Consider the following 20,604-nt stretch of genomic DNA (forward strand, 5'->3'; position numbering starts at 1 on the left):
CCCCCCTCCCTCTCTCTCCCTGTCTCTCTCCCCCACCCCCTGCATTTTATGGTTTTATTTCTTGCAAGACAGCAAGTATGCCAAAAACAAGAGATGTCCTTGGGGACTTCCATCCCGCACTGCCTGCTCAGGTTACTGTCGCTGACTTGTCTCTTCACACTGACCCCGTGCTGGCCCTTGGTGAGGAATCGGTGCTTTGATCCCACACAACGACGTAACGTGCAACCTCATAAGTCCTCATTAGCTGGGGGAAGGGGAGTGATGAGCCTGGATTAATTGCTCAGTGTGTTTATGGTAACATAGTTCTCTTCTTTATTGACTACAGAGCAATTAAATTAAGCTGTAACAGTGTTGCTTCTAGGAGTCCTTCAGGGAGAGCCGATTAGGCAGATGGCTTCTTCAATTTAAGAAGCAAATTTCCCAACTTGAACTGGTTTAAGGGTGGGGATGGGCTGGGGGATTCCACCAAGTCTTTATGTCTCTAGAAAGTTCATTGATCGTGTGGCCTACAGGAAACCCCTGTGCACTACCTGGCTCCACCTGTGTCTGTCTCCTTGTCCCTCCTTCCTCAGCGCATTTCCTCTTTTCTACCCTTCCCATCTATGCACCTGGCCCCAGCAGCTCCCAGGTTGTCAATAATTGCCCTGTGGTTCTGACTAATGTTCCTGTCCGGGGGCTTCAGGCCTTATGGGTCCCATGGACCCTGAACTGTGCCCAGGATAATGGACTGTCAGCTCCATCTGTAGGAGCGAGCTGAGCCCGCCCTGCCCAACTGCTAAAGGTGCAGGCTTCCCCAGAAGGCAGACTCTGTACGGAGCTAGGCTCTGGGTTGGGCAGGATTAGCAGCACCCATAGTGGGACACAGCAACTGTAAATGGCTTTCTTATTTAATTTAATTTTAAAGCTCATCCAATGAAAACACTCAGTATCTTCCCTATTGTCTTTCCTGTTTTCTGTCAAGGTGTGGCTCTTTTTGGTAGACCTTGCAAAGGGGATGCTAACGTCCCCTATCTCAGTGATCAGAAACACATGGACCCTGTGTGGTCTGTGCCCAGTGGGGGCCGATGCTGTCACCACAATGCGGCCCTTGGTGTGGCCAACCTGCTGGTTTCCGCCATGGGAAGGGTTGGGCCAGGATGCATGTTTCTCTCTCTTCCGGGCGATACCCTGAGTGTGGGGCAGTGTGTTGGACAGAGCTACCATGGCCACCTGCTCGAGAACTCCCTACCCCTATGAGCTGGAGTGCGGAGGGGCCATGCTGTTTTTCTGGGTCCCAGTAAGGTGCCGGTCATCTGAGGCCTTTAGGACCCTTGTCCCATGTAATTCTCATGAAAACCCGCAAGGACAGCATCATTTCTACTTACAGAGGAGGCCAGAGCCTGATGCATCGATGGCTGGTGGTGTGAGCCCAGTCCATAGAACCCTGGATCCTGGGTGGCTTAGCAGCCACTCAGGCTCAGCAAGAGGCAGGTCACGCCGTGGGGCAGCGCTGCTCCAGGGTGCTGCTGCCTACACAGAGGCTGGGTTATATTTGAAGCTGTCTCAGGGCTATCTCTTCCCCTGCGTGTGGAAGGACAGGTAGAGCTCTTCCCCTGCACATAGCCTAGGGTGAGAGCTGCAAGTGTGTCCCTTGACTATTGTATCAGAGCTTGGGACACCAGGCAGGCCAGGTGCCCTGGTTTGCATTTTGTGGAGCTGGGCACTGAGGTCAGAAGAATGATCTGTGTTTCTCTGGCCCTCTGGATTTGCAGAGAAGAAAGATTGGGAATCCTTCTGAAAAGCCCTGTCTAACCAACCAGCACATAATCCCTGAACCAGCCTGGAGTAGTCAGGGGCTAGGGACTGGGAGCAGGGTATGCCAAGGTATCGGGGCCTCAGTCCTGCTAGGTGGGCAGTGGTCTGTATGCACCCTGGCCTGCGTGTGGGTTAGGCTGGGTGTGCGTGAACAGCGGGGTATTTTTTGTGGATGCGCAGCCAGACTGGAAGTAGTCACCCTGCTCAGTGCACCATCTGTGTCTCAGGCCTGCAGGTATGGACACGTGCAGCACCTGGAGCACCTGCTCTTCTACGGCGCGGACATGGGTGCCCAGAATGCCTCGGGGAACACGGCCCTGCACATCTGCGCCCTCTACAACCAGGTCAGTGACATGCAACCCTCTACCCAAGGCCTGGGGCACCAGGATGAGGAGGGCCTGGCAGGGTATCACAGGTGGCCCTCTCTGCTGCCTTTTTTGGATCTGTGCCCTGTGTCAAAGAGGACACAGCTCTGGGGAAGCAGAAGGAGGCCCACTCCCACTGGGTGCTGCAGGGCTGGGACCAGGTGCAGGTTTGCTGGACCCAGTCCCTGCTGGTGCTGCCGAAATCATGGTGGAGCAGGGCTCTCTCATCCTCCTTCGCCTGAGGTGCCAGTTCTGCTCCGATCCCAAGTCTAAAAATGGTGTGACCCCATGTGCTTTATTTTCAATTTTGGTGAAATACACATAACAGAGAGTCACGATCATTTTAGATGCACAGAGCAGGGGCCTTATGCATGTTTATATATGTCAAGCCGTCACTTCCATCGACCTCCAGAACTTTCTTGTCTCCCAAATTGAAGTTCTGTCCCCATTAAGCACTGACTCTATCTCTTCCCCAGACCCTGTGCCCCCATCCTGCTTCCTGTTGCTGTGAATGTGCAGACTCTCGGGAGCTCCTAAGAGTGGTGCCCAGCATGTGGCCTTTGTGCTTGGCTTGCTGCGTGCCACACAGTTTCCTTGAGGTCCCCCGTGCCGTAGCGTGTGTGGGAGCGCCCTGTCGTAAGGCTGTGCACTGCTGCGCTGTGTAGATGGACCCTGTTTCATCTGCCTGTCCACTGTAGTTTATGTCTAGATTTCCTTTCAGATCCTCATGGGATCATAGTTGGGACTTTTGAAAGGTGATTGGATTATAGGGACTCATAGCTGACTTGCCATTTGAGGTGAGACTGTGTCCGAAGAGGCTAGTCACTGGGCCTGACCTGGAAGGGTACGTCTCCTTCCCTGGCTCCTCTCTTGGTCTCCTCCTGCTTCCTGTCTACCATGCAGCTCCCCTCACCGTGCCCCTATACCATGTCACCCTGCCTTGGATTCAGCTCACCATGGCCTGAAACCTCTACAAACTGTGAGCTGAAATAAGCCTTTCTTCCTTTAAGTTGTGAGTGTCAGGTGTTGTGTCTCAGCTGTGAGAATTGACTGAGTCAGCACCCTTTCATGAAGGGACAGTTGGGTGGCATCCCCCTGGGCTGTCCTGGGTGATCCTGCTGTGAACCTGAGTGTGCATGTTCCTGTTTAAGACCTCACTCTCCATCCTGGGTGTGGTTTGGGAGCTTGGCCTTGATATGGGCAGATCTGAGGACACACGTCCTATCCTGTGTCAGACCAACCGGGAGAGCCAGGTATAGCACGTGACAAGCATGTCTGAGAGGTCCTGAAGGCTCATGGGGCTGTCTGCTCTCTGGGAGAGGGAAGCCTAGGTGGTAGGGAAGAAGCATCCTGCACCATGGGTGCACTGGACAGAAAAGCAGAGGGGAAGGAATGTGGCCAAGCTGCTGTCCCACAGGAGACCTGAAAAAACCCAGGCTTAGGGATGCAGGTGGGTAGCAGGGACTGCTTCAAGCAGACTTTGTCTTTGGTGCTCAAGGTCCGGCCAATCCAGGCCAACACCTCTGGAGGTCTCTTCTCCTTCTTTCCATTTTTTTTTTTTTCTGAGTTCAAGAAAACCCCACTCTTGTGGATAGTGAGGTGGAGCTGCCATACCTAGTGGCCTAGCAGAATGAGGTGGTAATGGGGCTTTTCCTGGAGGAGCATAAGGGCCCTACTAGAGAGTCCAGGGTCCCTTCTCTGTTGGCCACCAACGTTCTCTTCCCATTCCAAATCCTCGATCCCATCCTATCTCTTGTGGCTCAGAGCAACATCTTAGCCCACACCCAGATCTGTTCCCAGCCCTGGCACTCTGAAGTCCCACTTGCTTCTAGCTATAAAACCTTCCCGGACTCTTCGCTTTGGAAATATTCCATGCATCTTGCAAGACCTAAGACAGACATCCTAAGTCCAGTCGAGCTTTCCCTTGTGCTTCCCTGATAGAACTTAAGCCCCCTCAGTCCTTTGTGAGACATGTCTAGGGGGACACACATGGGACCAGACCATAATGCCTCACCAGTTTTCTCCCTGACATTTCCTTCTCCTACCCAAGCTTCTTAGGGGACATGAACTACTATGGTTCCTGGTCTGTCCCATGTGTGTGGCACAGGAGAACAGGAAGCTGCACAGGGTCGGGGGGGGGGGCATTGCTAATGATTTTAACAAATATTTTGCAATGTTCTTACCTTCTGTGGAGAGCGTGTGATTTGCACGCATGCAATTTGCACACAGGAGTGGTTCTACATGCAAGTAGTGGTATTTGCATACCAAGTACGTGGACGTGGGGATGACCGTGAGCGTACAGGGACTTGCTCAGCTGCCTTAGAAAACCCCATCATGAGGCTTAGCTGTGGGTGCAAAAACATCTGCACCAACAGCTGCTTCTTAATTACTGCCTTAGATGGGAAAACATCCCTTAATTTTTCCCAGCATATTTCAAGCATATTTTATCATTAAAAAGTAGGAAATCGTGTTTTCTGTCACTTGATATAATTGTGGAAAAGATGGTCTTTTCTGAAAGTGCTGTTTGATTTTTTTCTAATTAGGAAAGGTTAAAAAAATGTGGACAGTCCGTGTTCTCAGCTCTTCCTGCAGACAGGCCGGCTCAGTGTCACATTGCGTGGCCCACATCTGTTCTCTCTCCTCATTCTTTGGCTCCAGGAAGGTCCCCAGCTGGCCAGGGCTTTCAGGAAACCCCTCATCCCATTGCCTCAGGGTAGAGATTAGCTGCTTATTTTCTGTAAAGGTCCACCTAGCAAACATTTTGGACTTTGAGAGCCAGGTGGGCCCTGTCAGAGCTATTCAGCTCTGTTCGTAGGTGGAGGCAACCCTAGTCAGTGCATCAGTGAGAGTGTGCAAGACAGCCAGTGAGCGACCATGGCCTGTGGGTAGCAGTTTTCCCTGTCTTGGAATAGGAAGCCCCTGTGCCTCTCCCAGAGTTGGGGGCCTTCCATCCAACAGGCTGGGGAGCCTCTGCATGTGTGCAGAGAGCTGTCCCTTTCCTGGAGACCTGGGGTCATCACAGGCAACCAGCTGTAGCCTGGATGTCCCTGTTCTGCAGCCTGTAGAGACATAAAAGAGGGGACCCTTGGGTTTTTTAGCTGCCTGATCCAAGGGCTATGCTGTGCTTGTAAGCCCCATGGCCACCATGTTCATCCAGAATGTCAGTGTCTAGGATCCATCCTCCTGAGTTTCTCGACCTCCTGGGATTCTGGAGTGGTCTTTCTTTTCCTCCCACAGCCACCTCCAACGTGTTGGCACATCCTACTGATGTGTAAAGGAGGTTGATCCAAGCCGCATTTCAAGGCAGTTCCAAGAGACACTGCTTCGTGCATTGTGCACGTGTGTGTGAAAGACTGCCCAGAGCAGGGAGCATCCCGGCCGCTGTCTGGCACACCTTGCACAGTGTACTCATCCAGTGTTCTGTTCCCCATTGCCACCACCGTACTGAGCAGCCTGTGTCCATGTCCCCTTTGCTGTGTGTGTGGTTGCATCAGGCTCAGGTGCAGGTGACAGAGACCACTCTGGCCTGGTAAGTGGAACTGGGGGTTATGTAGGACACACTGAGGTCTGTTCCAGGAATGGGACAAAAGTGCCAATAATCAGGGCAGGCTTCATGAAGGTAAGTAGCAGTCTCAGTGATACAAGGAGCCAAGTGGTCTGAGGCCACTACATCTAAACTGTTACCCAACTTTGCTATTGTGGATAACTCACCATCTTGGTTCTATGTTTTGTCATCTGTGATGAGGAGGTACTTCCCTAAGTCTCAGGAGTCCTAAGAGGCCACAAATAGGCAAGCATATGCTATGCTTGGTACATAATGTATCCTCAGAAAATAGTGACTATCATGGTGGTGGTGAAGGTATTGATGATGGTGGTGGAGGTAATGGTGATGTTGACTATGGTAAAGATGATGGTGGTAGTGGTGATGGCGGTGGTTGTGTTAGTGGTGGTGATGATGCTGGTGGTAATTAATCATGGCACTGGTGGTAGTGATCATGATGGAGATGGTGGTGGTGGTGGTGGTGGCAGGGGTGGTAGTAGTGGTGATGCTGGTGGTGGTTGTAATGGTGGCATTGGTGGTGGTGATAGATGTGGGAGTGATGATGGTGGCAGAGAGGGTGGTGATAGTGGTGATAATAGGGATGATGGTGGCAGTGGTGGTGGTGGAGATGGCGGTAATGGTGGCAGTGGTGGCGGTGATGGTGGTAGTGGTGATGGTGGTGATGGTTGTAGTGATGACAGTGGTGATAGTGATGGAGGTAGTGGTGATGGTGATAGCAGTACTGCTATTGCTGGTGATCGGCCTTAACAAGCCTCTCCCCATAAAATCTAAAAGCATCCAGGTGTGTAGAATGACACGCCTGCTTTATCAATTTTATTCAGACCTCAGCTCTGCATTGCTAATAAAAAATACTGTGATCAGAATATTCGCTCATCTCTTATGCAATCAACTAATTAGGGCTTTGATTGTAAGCAGCAAATTGTGTCTAATCTGCCGACTCCCTCAGCCTCACACTGGCTTTCTAAGAGCTCCGGAGGGAGGGAAGCAGCCTGGTGTTTGTTTTTTCTGCCCTGGATAATGAAGGATCAGAGGAAATTTTAAATATCAAAGGTGAGTAGGCCAGACCAATTTATCCAGGAGGTGCACACACGTGCACGCTCATAAATACACGTGCATGCGCACACGCTTTGTACATGCTGCCTCCTGGAGCAAGTCCTTTGATTCTGGTGAGAGCCACGTTAAGAATGGGTGGGGTACTTTCTGTCCGTACCGCTGTGCCCTTGCTGGTGTCCCACAGGTACTTGTCAGCTCTATGACTGCTTCTGTGGGGCTGGCAGAAAGGGCTGTCCTCCTGAGCATGGTGGGCGTGGGTCTCCCCAAGATCCCCAGGAGGCCTTGGTGGACACTGCCAGCCGGCATCTCCACCACAGGTCGGAAGCTACAGGCTTGGCTGAAGGACAGCTCAGTTAGGGTGACCCAGATCTTCCACCTGTACCTTTCTGAAGCTTTGGAGGCATCTTCCTGTGACCAGTCGGCTGAGATTGAGTGAGGCCCCATGGAGTACAGGTCAAGCAGAAGGCCTGATGTTCCATAGCATGTGAGGGGGCGATGCTGAGCTCTCTGACCCTTGCACTGGGGCACACTTCCACAGGAGCAGACAGTCCATGGGACTGGGTTTAATCCCGCCCCAACCCCCTCGGTGACAGCAGTGTTTCTGGTTCCCACATGCTGTCCCTTTGCCGGTTGATCACAAGCATCTTAGGTCTTCTGATCTGTGGCTGCCCGCTATTCTACACTCCTGACTTAGAACTGACACACTTGGCAATTCATATTCATGTTGCCCTGTCGCAGATGCCCTAGTGTGGCCCAGATAGAAGCACACGATGGGGCTCGGGCATCCTGGGTCAGTCTCGGCTACAGCGCTGAGTGCATCAGTCTGGACAAACCAAAAGGCCACATCTCTGGCTTTGACCCCTTTCCTCTTTCTTCACCCCATTAGCATACAGAAACCCCTTCCTGGGGATGCTTGTAATCCTAGCTGCTCGGGTGGCTGAGGCAGGAGGATCCTGAGTTCAAGGTCTTGCAAAGGAACTTAACTGATTTAGTGAGAAACTTATTTAAAATGAAAAATCAAAAGGCTGAGGGATGTTGCCCATTGGTAAAGACCCCCGGGCTTCTGTCCCAGTATCACAGAAGAGCCCCTTCTCAGAGCCCTAGATTTCTTCTTACCCATGCTCATGTACCCTGGTGATTTCTGCACACGTGGTTTCCACATTCTTGTTTTTGTTTCAAGCCCAGCCCAGTCAGATTTCAGTCCCTCCTGCATGGGCCAGCCACCATCTCTGGTCACTTCCCTGGCCATACCTCCATCTCTGCCCAACTCGGTGTCTCAGTGCCATCTTTTGATGCCTATGCCCGGTGATCCTGTTACCCAAATTTCTGCCCTGCTGTGACCCCAGGCAGTCCTGGTGTCCTTTAGTACCCTCTGGAGTAAAGATGGCTCCCAGTCAGGATCCCCCACCTGGCCTCTGCCCCAGCTGTGGTACTGATGTCCCCACCTGGTGGCCTGGAGGAGGCCCAGTGCACAGCTCCTCCTCTTTGAGTAGCATTCTCCTGCTGCCTGCCTCCCTCCAGTCTCATCTCCTGAGTTGTCCCTTCCTGTCCCCTCCTCCTCCCTCTCTTGGCAGGCCTCTGCCATCCCTCCCTCCACCACAGCGCACAGCACCCAGATTGCCCTTCCTCTCAGTCTCCCTTCAGATCGGTGGTGTCCTTTCCTGCCATGAGTCCCTCTCTGTCCTCTTCATGTCATGCCCCCTTACCCAGAGCTGGATCCTCCCTGTCACCTTGCTGACTGCAGTTCCATCTTATCCACCTTATGTGGGCATGCTGCTGTGGTGACCACATCCCATCCTGTCCCTGTCTCCTGCCGCCCTACCCCTCCTTCTTTCTGCGGGGGACCCGCTTTTCTCATCTGCACAGCCATGGAAGGTCCTGGAACGGCTCCTTCTGAGCTTACTGTCCCTCTTCCCATGCCTTTGCCCAGTGGAGACCATCTCTGATTTCCTTCTGTGGCCCAGCGACTAGGCTGGTCCCTACCCGTTAGCTCTTTGCACACAGAAGTGATTGTGCTTTTTCAATCTGCTATCCATGTGAGCCTTAGCAGACGGTGGAGCCCAGAGGCCTGGGGCCTTGGTCAAGGGGTCTCGGAAGGCTCCCTGTAGGCAACGTGTCTTTGGTAAGGAGGTGTTCCTGAACATTCTGCCCAGGGAAAATTGGCAGTGAAGTGATATTTCCTTTGATGTTTTAGTCCTCAGAAAAAAAGCAAATTATTGTCTATATGTTATTGATGTATTTCAAAGGATGCAGACCTGCCAGAGAAGATGCACCGCTGGAAGGAGCTCGGGCAGCTGACAGCTGTGTGAGGGGATGGTTAGGTTCCCAGTGGCGCCAGGGCCACCTTTCCTTTCTCCCTCTTTGTCACATTTCATCACTCGTCCTTTCTGGACCTCCACTTCTATCTGTAAAACAGACCCCTCATTATATCCCTAGTGGTGCTGCAGTAGGCAAACCAGTTAGAGTTAGTGGCTGTGTTTTGTGAACTGCAGAACGCATGCCTATTACACACACAGATACACACACACACACACTCGGGGCCACACACAAGCATTGAGGTGTGGCTGTTAATAAGCCAACTGAACCACTGGCCCTGTCACTTTGAAGTAACAGAAGGAACCTGGTATTACCTGGTCTGGCCGTCACTGAAGCAGTGGGTCTTGTGTCCAGGGTCGGTGAATGCTGACTCCATCAAAGTGACCCCTGCCTGGCGAGTAGATGGATTTTCCAGGATCCTACCTGGTGTGAATGGCAGGACCTGGTGAAAATGTATTCACAGCTACTTGGAGGGCATAAATATCCTTTATGACAGACGTTTCCCAGGTGCTTGTAGAGAAACAAAGAACATTTAAGATGAATTACAGATGGCAAGGGAGGGGATGTCCCAGCTCTTGAGAAGGGAAGTTAGTGTTCCTATTTCTGTTTCTAATTAATTAATTGATTTTTTGATATGGAATCTTACTACACAGTTTGGACTCCTAGTGATCCTCCTATCTCAGCCTCCCCAGTGCTAGGATTACAGGCATGCACCACCATGCCTGGTTTTGGGCCCGGCACAGTATGTCTGGGGTTCCAGGGCCAGCATGGCATGTGGTACTGGGGATCGAACTTGGGTCCTTATACTTCCCAGGCAGGTATTTCCCCAGCCCAGTGTTCCCATGTCCGACGGGCAGGTCACTCTGCCATGGGGGTCCTCAGCACTGGACACCTCATTCAGACAGGGTGCGATGCTGCTCAGCTTGGTTCCTACCAGGAGCTCACCAAAAGTGCTGATGGTTAAGTCTTCCCCCCTCCCCCCACAGTGCAGCTCTGTTCTTTATAGCCCAGAGCCCTTAGGAAAGTGACAGTTCAGGCCAGAGAGACACTGGAGGGAAAGGAGAGGGTGAAAGGCAGGAACTGGGGAGAAGGAAGGTAGAGAGGAGACTTCAGGTAGAGGCAGAGAAGTGGTATCTACTCACCTGGGCACTGGGGAGGGAGGCAAAGGGCCGAGGACCCCTGGCTCCTGCAGACTCACCTTCCCTTCTTATTTCTGTAGAAAGGGGTTCATGGTGCTGTGCACTACAGAAAGCATTCCCAGTTCCCCAGTGGGGACCTGGCTGGCCTGCGGAGCTGGCTGCGGCAGGGATATGCTTGCGTAGGCAGCCCCTTGCCCACAGTGAGCCCTCAGGCTGTCTTCCCAGAGAACAGCGAGTGGCTTCCCCACATTTGCCTGATGACACTCCTGAGCTCCACACCTTGTAGGGAAGAAACCCTGCATGGGCTAGCGGGGGCTTGGTACGCCTTAGCATCTGATCAGCTGGAGCCCAAGGCTAGCAGGGGGGTGTCCCTGTGACCCTGTGGAGGTATCTGCTGCCCTCTCTGTTGTCACAATCAGAGGCATCATGGCAAGGATGTCCTGCTGGGGCCTGGATAACTTCCTGTTGTAGAAGCACCTTAGGATTTGCAGCCGCCATGTATCAGTAGCACTGCTGATTGTCACATGCAGAGAGATCTCCAGACATTGACAGGGTCTACTAAGAGCCCAAAGCACCCCTCATGAGAACCACCACCGAAGGGCACAGGGAAACCTATGTGGATTTTCTTCTCACTGGAATTGGTGTGGAGTGCTGTGGGAGTGGTGCGAGGTGCTCTGCGTACGCCCCTGCTCCCAGCCGCTCTGGCCTTCCTGCAGTGGAATAACAGTGCAGTGTGCTCCCTAGGCCAGGCTAGGCAACTCAGGCCTGGCAGAGTGGTTTCTGAACATCCCAGACACAGCCCCTAAGTCCAGAGATGGCCTCCGAGGGGACATGAGGCAGTATGTGCCCGGCATGCAGGTCATGTCCTGCACAGGGCCACACATGAGTGCAACCAGGGCCTCAGGTTGGTTCTGTATCAGTGGCCTACCTTAGATGCCACCGCCAGGAGCTCAGAGTAGGGTCTTTCTGCCTCAGGCTTCTGACAGCTCTATTTGCAAGTGATTTCCTCATTGACTTTACCATGGGGCCCAGGTCCCAAGGGAGCAGCCACTCCTAGCTGCCAGCCACTCCCTATGCTTGTGGCTTATGTGGCCTTCATAGCAGGGGGTGCAGACCTCCTGCCAGTGTAGCTCACTATCTGTCTTCTTTCTAACTCTGTAACACCTTAAGACACAGCGCACACTCCACCCTTGTGGCTCTTGGTCTCTTTGGAAAGTCTTGCACCTGTCTCCATGTAAGAACTGACGTAAGAACACTCTTACCACCTGGACCTGTGAGTAGCCGCTCTGATGCAGGGACCCTCCCAGCCCTAGACAACTGTCGCTCTACTTGCTGCCGATGGATTTGAGGCTTTTGTGTTAAATCGCCATTGGTGCCAGGCTGAGGACCTGTGCGTTGTCCCTCCCTGGGCCCTGCCATTCCCTAGGACACGTGCCCTTCCGCCCTGCATGTCTCTGACTTGTTTCCCACAGCTGAGACCAAGTAGGAATCTCTGGTTAGCTATTGCATTTATTCTTTCATTGAGTAACTATGGGAGTGTCGAGTCTGGGTAATCCTTCCTGCCACCCACACCTAGAATTGGACATGTGCCCCACTCAGGGTTACATTGTGAGGTTACATTGTCCTGCATTGAGGACCTCGGCAAATAAGAGAAAGCATCCAGGTTGGTAGCAGGCTGATTGCTTTCTCGCTGTTCTCAGAATCCTGGGCCTGAACCCCAGCCTATACTGAACATCTAAACGCACATCCTCCACCATAATTTATTCTGAACAGCCAGCTGCGTTCATTAGGCAAAATTACTCTCGCGTAGTCATGCACCACGCAGTGAATTCTGGCTGATGATGAAGCACCCACACAACCATGGTGCCCTACGATGATGTCACTTGTGGCACCGCAGGCATCGCGGCCTGTGGAAGTGCTCCCCGTGAAGTTCCCGGGATGGTGAAATCGCCTAAGGACATGTTTCTCAGAGAACCTGTCCCCATGAAGGGACACATGATCCTAGCCAGTACTGCTGCTAAAGCCACTGCCCTCCTGCCCTTGTATTTGTGGTGACCCCCTCTGCTCACCTCACTGAGAGTTTATAAGGAGTCAGCAAGTGGTTCTCTCTCAGATTGGTGTGTAAATCAACGGGCAGGTTCAGGTTTATTTTCATTGTAAACATTCCTAAGAAATGGCTGATTGCCTGCTCATTTACAAGGATGAATAAAATACATCTACATCAAAAGAGTCCTGCTGTGGTCATCCTGAGTCTTTATTCCCAGAAGCCAGTGCCTGTTGGCACCTGGAGTGTACCCCACTTTCATGCTGCTCAGATTTGAAACTATTAAAATGCAAAGGAAGTTAAGTCCACCCTGTTGGTCTGTGCCATCCCTTTCTCTCTGGAAGGGCTGCTTCTCAGCTTCTGTCTGTGTGTACTATTTGTCCTGCAGCTTCCTAGGGAAGAATTTTCTAGAATGCCCCCCCCCCCCCGGCCATTGTTTTAGTATACTTCTGCTATCTGTAGATTTTTCTCTTTCCTCCTTCCTTTTTGTGTTTTGATATTTTGCTTGCTACATATTTTAGAGACATGTACAAGCCTTCCTCTTTCTGTAGCATCCCATCTTCCAGAGTAGAATCATTTGTTCATGGGATGGATGTGTTTTAAATATTTTATAGATTGTACCAGCTACTGTCCAAAGCATTTGCAGCAGCTGACCCTCAGCCGGAAGCGTCTGGGAGCCCATTTGCTCTTAGCCAAAACCTATCACCCTTTTAACTTTGCAGGTACAAGCCTGAGATTTGCAGCGAGTGTGCGTTTCCCCAAGGGACCTTGTTTCAACAGCGTCCAACTGTTTTACAAGCCGTTTTCTCCATTTCCATTTGCAGGACAGCTGTGCAAGAGTACTCCTATTTCGGGGTGGAAATAAGGAGTTGAAAAACTACAACAGCCAGACGCCGTTTCAGGTAAGCACAGCTCCAGCCAGCCCGCAGCACCTGTGTGCGAGGCCCTGTGGGCCGTGGCTCGGTCTCCTGCACGCACCACATGCATCGTATATACAACATGAGGTCGCTCATTGTGCCGTGGCTGTTCCCCCGTGTCAGAGGCTGCATTGTGGCTCTAGTGCCACAAGCTGCTGGTGTCTCTGGGTTCACCTGTATCTTGCTTCCTGTTGGATCAGATGACACAAATAAAGTGGAGGCTCCTGTCGTGGAGCATCCTGGAAGGGCAATAAAAGCTGTGGGGAAGAGCAGGCTCTGACGTCCACCGACTGAAGCGGGCAAGCTTCAGCTTCAGGGAGGGGGTGCGAGGTCAGCACCTCTACTCGGCGCCTCCCCAGACTGTGGGAAGAATCCTCTGCGCCTGGCATGGCCGTGGGGTGCCGTGGTGGAACACACCACCAGCTCCTGATTTTTTTTTTTAATTGGGCAAAATACATATAACACAAATGTTTACTATTTTAACTATCTGAACACATAAAATTTAGTAACATTCAGGGCATTTGTGATGTTGTACAACCAATCAGACCACTAATTGTAAACTCTTTCCAACAAGAAAGTCTACACCCCAACCAGTCACTCCTGTTCCCTCTCCCCAGGCCCTTAGACAGCCACTAAGCTGGTTTCTGTACAAATCTACCTGTTCTGGACGTGTTCTACAAATGGGACCGTGCAACACGTAACTTTTTGTGTTTACTTCCTTTGCTCCACATGGTGTTTCCAAATTTTGTCTCTGCTGTAGCATGCATTAGTACCTCTTTCCTTTCCTTTTTTTTTTTAAATTTTATTTTATTTTATTGAGAAACAAATATCAGTGACACAGTTTCAAAGCTGATTAATAGGACAGTTTCAGTAACTAATACCTTGTACATTGTTATCTTCTTAGTGGTTATCCATAGTGTAAGATGCAGACAGAATATCCTGTCCAAACACTGTTAGTACAAATATTTCTTCTCATTGAATTAAGTGAAAGTAGCTGTATATCTATCCTAACTATTCTGTATATACAAATACAAAATGGTCCTTCCTTTGTATCCTTTTTTTGTTTAGTCCTGTCGGAGATGGGTCTTCTATTGACATCTAAATACTATAGGTGTGTGAATTCAGCAAAACAATCCAACACAGTCCAGCAGTCCACAATAGTAGTGGGTTATCTGCAGAAGTTGTTGACTTGAGCCTTTTACAGCTCAGCATATTAATATGGCTTTACTTTATATACCTCATTTTTATACTTTTCTGCTGGATGGTTAAGACCAAGATAAAGCAAGACTTATATAATAAGAAATGTAACTTTTGTATCTGATAAGGTCAGTCAGATCCCCTCAGGATTTATCCTGTAACCCTGTACTGCAGTTTGCAGATCCTTTGTCAGTGTCAGCCATGTGATGAGTCACGGCCATTGCTTGACCAATTTGCTTGGGTTCTTCAAACAAACGTTGCTTAAGTTGCCTACTAGTAGCAGCTGAGGCAGGCATTTAGACAGTGCCAGAGAGCCATTTGTGACTCTTTGCACTGTGAAGATAGTCTGGAGAAGCCAGTGTTCTGTGCTTTTAAGAACTGCAGGCCCGTTCAAATGCCCCCTTCCTTCAGTTCTCTACTGTCTCTTCACCGCAGTGAGCACCTGAGATGGGAACATCTTCATCCCTGAGTCCTGGCAGGATGCTTAACACCCCCTCATGGCAGCAATACTGTACCAGCACAAACCCAGGACCACTGCTGCACTGTAGTAAAATGCTATTGAATTGGTCCAATTTTGGACCCTCCAAATGTGGGATTAGTGGGGTCAGTGTCCGGCTGCTGTGCATATCCAGAAGGGGCCCCGATGGCAGCTCAGGAGCTGGTTTCCTCTTTCATAGTTCCTGGTCTTGTGTTTTAATACTGTGCAACAGGTGAGGTCACTCTTGTGGATCTTTGCCCTCACAATGTCCTCAGCTTCCACTTGGTACTCACGATTCTTCTCCCAGTTAGGAAAGTAGTATCACTGATAGTGAGTTTGGAGGTGGGGGAGGACGGGGAACTGCCTCATTTTGAGGGATCGACTGTGTTCACCTGGAAAGTGATGGTGCTGTTTGGTAGCATTAGGAACACAGGTGAGAGGTCATGGTGGGGTTCATCTGGCCACTCCTTTGCTTCATGATTTGATCCCGATACTAGCCCAATGACACCAGGAGGATATCAGATCTTGAGAGGAATGCCAGTTCTCAGACTTCACTGCGGCCCATGGATTCAGGGAACCTAGTTCCCGACCCTGCTAAGGTTTGGGAATCAAAAGCCAAAAATGATTTATTTAAGGACAATACAAAGGAGAAGAAGCACTTAAAACATCACCAGGGTGTATCTCTAACAACAGATGGTGGTAAAAAGAGATGTGAACCTTTTAGAGCTTTCTGTGATACAAACAGCCCACTGTAGCTTGAGTGCCACAGGTTTGCCACCACTGATGGCGCTGGTGACCATGGTAACGGTGGCAGTGTGATGGTGATGGTGGTGATGACAGGTAGGGTAGCGAGGGTGATGCCAGTGATGGTGGGGCCGCTGATAATGGTAGTGATGGTGATAATGATGGGTCTTTCCACTTTCACAGAGTTTTCAAAGCTCCTGATGAGGCTTTTTAATTGTTCATTTATGGGACAAGAGAAGGAAAGGTACATAAGTCAATGTCATGGTTGGGATCTAAAACATCCCTAATAAGGCTCATTGTGTCAAAGCCTGGTGGGTGTTTGAGAAGTAATGGGCCCATGAGGGCTCTGATGTCATTGAGGAGTCAATCTGTTGATTAAGTCAAAGTGCATTAGAAGGCAGGCCCTGCTTTGACAAAGCCAGTCACTGGGCTGTGCCCTTGGAGGATATGTTTTGTCTCTCACCCTCACTCTGCTTCCTGTCTGCTATAAGTGAGCTGCTTTACTCTACCATGTTTCTGCCATACCATGGACTGAAACCTCTGAAGCCATGAGCCAAAATAAATGCTTCCTCTGTATTTTGTCACAAGGACCAAACGCTAACACATAGGGATTTTAATAACAGTGTTGGATTCAGTGGGCCTCAGGCCTCCTGATTTCCAGTCTAGTGTTCTGTGTTCTGGAGTGAAGATGTTGCTTCCTCCGGGCAGGGAATGAACCTTGCATCCTGACATAGACCCTTTCCTAGTGTTCAGCTTGACAGAAAACATTCTGAAGACAATGATAGACAGTAGGAGGAGCTCTGATAATGGGGGCCAAAGTTAAGGTGAAGCTATATCAGAGAGAGGTAGAAGTGGCAACAAGGGGCAGTGTGACAAGTTGTCGTATAGTGAGGTTATAGTACCCCGTTGCCTACCTGGACGTTTATATGCCAGCTACCACAAAGGTGCTGTGTAGACCTGGTGGAAGTACAGGAGGTGAGGCTCCAACCTGCACATGGGTCTCGTTCAATCTGTGGAGCACAACAGAAGAGAAACTGAGAACACATTTTGCTTCAACACCAGTGTTATCACCAGCCTGAGTAGCCAGCTGCTGGTCTATCCTGTGAATGTTAAGCTTGCCAGCTCCACAGTCCTCTAATTCAAGTCCTTAACACAGGAGTCCCCAGCCTTTTTTGGTACTCAGGACTGATTTTGTGGAGGACAGCTATTCTGTGAATTATGGGGGAAGTGATTCAAAGGAACACACAACCTAGATCTCTCTGATGCTTGGTTCACAGCGAGGTCTGTGTCCCTATGAGACTCTAATGGGGCCTCTGATCTGACAAGTGGTGGAACTCAGGCAGCAAGGGATGTGGTGCAGCTAATAAAATACAGATAGAGCTTTACTCATCGATCACTCACCTTCTGCCGTGAAGCCTGGTTCCTAACAGGCCATGGACTGATACTGGTCAGTAGCCCAGAGGGTAAGGATCCTTGCCTTAAAATAGACCTTCAACACACATATGGGCATGTAGTTTTGTCTACAGTTTACGTGTAGATCCAGATACGCACATTTTTATATTTGTTCGCGTAGACCTGCCTGAGCACATGTGCACGCATGCATGCACTCATGTGCAAAGTCCTTCCACTGGTCTTTCTGGCCAGCCCTGGCTGACACACAGAATTGCTGACCTGAGCCACTCCTGTCACTGCAGCTACTTCAGAAGGGTTTGTGTGTGTGGAGCTGAGCCCTCTGCCCTGGCAGTGCACATGTGGAGTGGGCCACCTGTCTCCCGGATGCAGCCAGCAGTTACCAAGCAGACGTTCAGAAGCAGAAAAGGTGGAGAGAATGGCACAGGGACATGGCAGTGAGGGGCTTTCAGAGTTGCCTCAAGTGCTGGCTCCAGATGGTGCAGGTGACCAGAGGCTGAGATGGGGCAGAGCAGGCCTCGCAGAGGAAGCCTCCAGGGGCTGTGGTGTGTGGAGGGGGGTTCTCATGCATTCTCTTGGTGCACCCCCTCCTGGTACCTCCATCCTTTGGGTTTTAGGGAGACCTCATTTCCTACGTGTGACTGATCACATCGTTCATTGCCCACTGGTGACCAGCACAGGCTGCAGCCTCCCTCCCAGCCCTGAGGGGTAGGGCAGAAAGTTCCCACCCTTTAGCTGCATGCTCAGCAGTCCTGGCACCAGCCTCATGTTTAGGGAGGGTCCAGAAGTCCCATGATGGTGACATCAGCTCAGATGTGTTCCAGTGGGGGTTGTTAGAAATAACCAAAGACCATCCTGTCAACCTTCATAGTGTTAGGAAATTCCAGGTGCCCTTAGAGCTCTGCATTGTGGCTGGGGACAAAGCCTGAATTTCTGTTTCTTATTTTCAATCCCAGCAGCACAGGGCAGAGCAAAGGCCTCGAGTTGGGTGGCAGCCCATGGTCCCTACCTCGCCCCACGCTCTGCGAAGGCACTCAACTCTGAGGAGCTTCCTCTAAAAGTTCTGCAGGTCTTATTTGGGATTCAGGCTCTGTTCCCATAGAAACAGGGAAGTTGGGTTTCTAGATGAGGGGAGAGAAATCTGAGTAGCCTAAAGCGTGGTGACAGACGATGCATATTTGTGACGAGCCACAAGCCGGGGTCAGAGTCGTTCTCTTGGGTGGTGGACACTGAATATCAAGCGAGAGCCATGCTGCTCCTGAGACTTGGGGAAAGACATCAGTGAGCTAGACAGCACCCAGAATGCACATTAGACAGGTAGTGAGGAAGCAGGCCTGGCTGATGTCAGTGTCATTAAAGACCGAGAAGTAAACCAGAATGGGAGGGGAAGAGTGAAGGGGACAGTACTGCAGAGGCCCAACTCATCTGTGACTGGCATGGGGGACTGGCCTCTGGGCACCCCAGACACAGTGCCAGGAGAAGGAAGGGCATGGGCCCTGTGGTCTCTAATGGGCACTGGTCAGGGACAGAACCCTCCCTCCGAGTGCCTGTGGCTCAGCTCCTCAGTGAAGACACCTGAGGGACGCCTCAAGTCAACACGATTGTCTCAGTCTCTATTGCATGTGCAAAAGCCCAGGGGTTGCTGTGTGTTGGTGCATTTGAAAGGCAGCAGGACCCAGCAGCTGTGTGTGTGTGTGTGTGTAGCAGTTGAGGGGAACCAACAGCAGCAGCAGGAGATGAGGCTAGAGCGCAGTTGTGGGCCCCGGTGAGGACTTTGGCACAGAACAGAAGTCTCTGAATAGCTGTTGATCCTCTGCATGGCCAGTCGACATCCTGCACAGGGAGCCATTATCCCAGAGGCCAAGCAGCTGGGTGGAACTTCACCAGTATCACAGATGAGCATCCAGACTAGCCTTGCCTTTCTGAGTTCAGCACAGCAGCCATAGGATGATGCTAAGTGGAGCCATTAATGTAGAAATTGTTATAATTTTTAAAAATATGAAGTTCCGTTCCTCAGTTATATGCTTCAAGAGTTTGGTAGCCACTATCGTAGGAGGTCGATGGTTTCTTAACCCAGAGTGCCGGCATTGCTCCTCCACACCTGTGTACCCCAGGTGTGCTTCAAGCTTTGAGCAGCCTGAGTGTGTGTGTGTGTGTGTGTGCACACGTGTGCAGGCAGGCGCCTAGCACAGGGAGTGTTTCCAAGTTCATTGGTTGATTGAGCTGCATGGAAAGGGCAGTAGGAAGGCATCAGGGGCTGTAAAGCATGGGACTTGCTGCAAACTTTATTGACTGCTGAGCCACTAGTAAGAGAGCAGTGGCAGGGTCCTGTGGGAGAAACTGGGGTGAGTCCTTGAGGCTGTGACCCCATGGGACACCTCCACCCCAGGCACATGCATCTTAGGGGGTGAACCAAAGTGTCACTAGCCCAAGCTGTGTGGTGACTCCCCAAAGCAAAATAGTGCACAGCCCTTGGCCAGTGTCCCTGCTCTGGCTAATGCAGTGAGGTCTGTACAGGCTGGTGCTGCCCAGCACCAGGGGATTGTGTGTCAGAGACAGGCTTGGGCACGGCACTTTGCTCTGCTATGTGAAAATGAGAGAGAGTTGGGAAAAATGGGAACCTACTTATTTCCTGTCTTAGTTATTTTTCTCTTGTTGCAGGGACAAAAAACCTACCACCCAAAATGAAGGAAGGAAAGGTTTATTTAGCTCACAGTTGGTGAAGGTTTCAGTCCATACTTGGCTGGCTCAAAGGCAGAGTGACACATGGCAGAGAGCAGTGGTTCATGGCAGTGGAAGACAGCAAAAGAAACAAAAGCAAACGAGAGGAGTAGCAGCAACAATGGCAATGGAGAGCAAGTCGATCTCCCTTATGTTGCATTCAGGCTATCTCCCCAGGCTAAGTGTAGCTAGCACTCACACCCATAATCCCAGCGCTGGATCATGAATTAATCACAGAGTGTAGAAGTCTGCCCCTTAACTGCATAAGGCTTTGCAGGGACACCTGGATACAAACCATGACATGTCCGTTGTGGCCTGGGGATAGCACCCCACACACACACACCCATGTTCACTCACAGCAGAGTGGCAGCAAGCCAGCGACAGCTCAGTGCCCTGGAGCCCAGCTCCCTCATGAGAATGCAGGCCAGGCTGGAGATGAGTGCCAGCTGGGCACACCGTGACTTGCCAGGCCTGTGTGGCCCGCTGGTGTGGCCCGGGCAGCTGCCTCACCTCCTCCTACCTCTTCACTTCTTGGGCCCTCTCTAGCCATCTGGGCCTCTCACCTTTGCCAAGCATCCACACACATCCTTGCTCCAGGACCCTTGCACTGGCGCCTCTGTGAATAATACCCTTCCTCCAAGTACTGTGGTGCAGCTCCTCAGTGCAGACACCCCAAGGGAAGCCCCATGTTGACAAGACTGTCAAAATACCCAACATTCTTAACTTGAAGAGAGGTTTATTTTGGGTCAGTCCATGGCTAGCGGGCTCCAAGGTAGAAAAAGGATGGCAGGAGGAAGGGTGCTGGATCCACAGCAGCCAGAAGGTACAAGAGAAGGGAGGAGCTAGAGACTCCGGGTCACACAC

At 51.1% G+C, this 20,604-nt stretch overlaps 1 protein-coding gene across 3 annotated transcripts in view; it reads left to right on the top strand.

The window, feature by feature from the left end:
- Shank2 (SH3 and multiple ankyrin repeat domains 2) overlaps positions 1 to 20,604 on the top strand; it is a 537,673-nt gene that overhangs the window by 132,845 nt on the left and 384,224 nt on the right. For all 3 annotated transcript variants that reach the window (XM_023710614.1, XM_023710615.1, XM_023710613.1), the window contains exons 8-9: positions 2,022 to 2,138; positions 13,098 to 13,175. In XM_023710614.1, coding sequence (XP_023566382.1) covers positions 2,022 to 2,138; positions 13,098 to 13,175 — 195 coding nt within the window. The remainder of the gene's footprint in view (positions 1 to 2,021; positions 2,139 to 13,097; positions 13,176 to 20,604) is intronic.

Source organism: Octodon degus, unplaced genomic scaffold, assembly GCF_000260255.1.
Source record: "Octodon degus isolate 3935 unplaced genomic scaffold, OctDeg1.0 scaffold00018, whole genome shotgun sequence".
NCBI lineage: Eukaryota > Metazoa > Chordata > Mammalia > Rodentia > Octodontidae > Octodon > Octodon degus.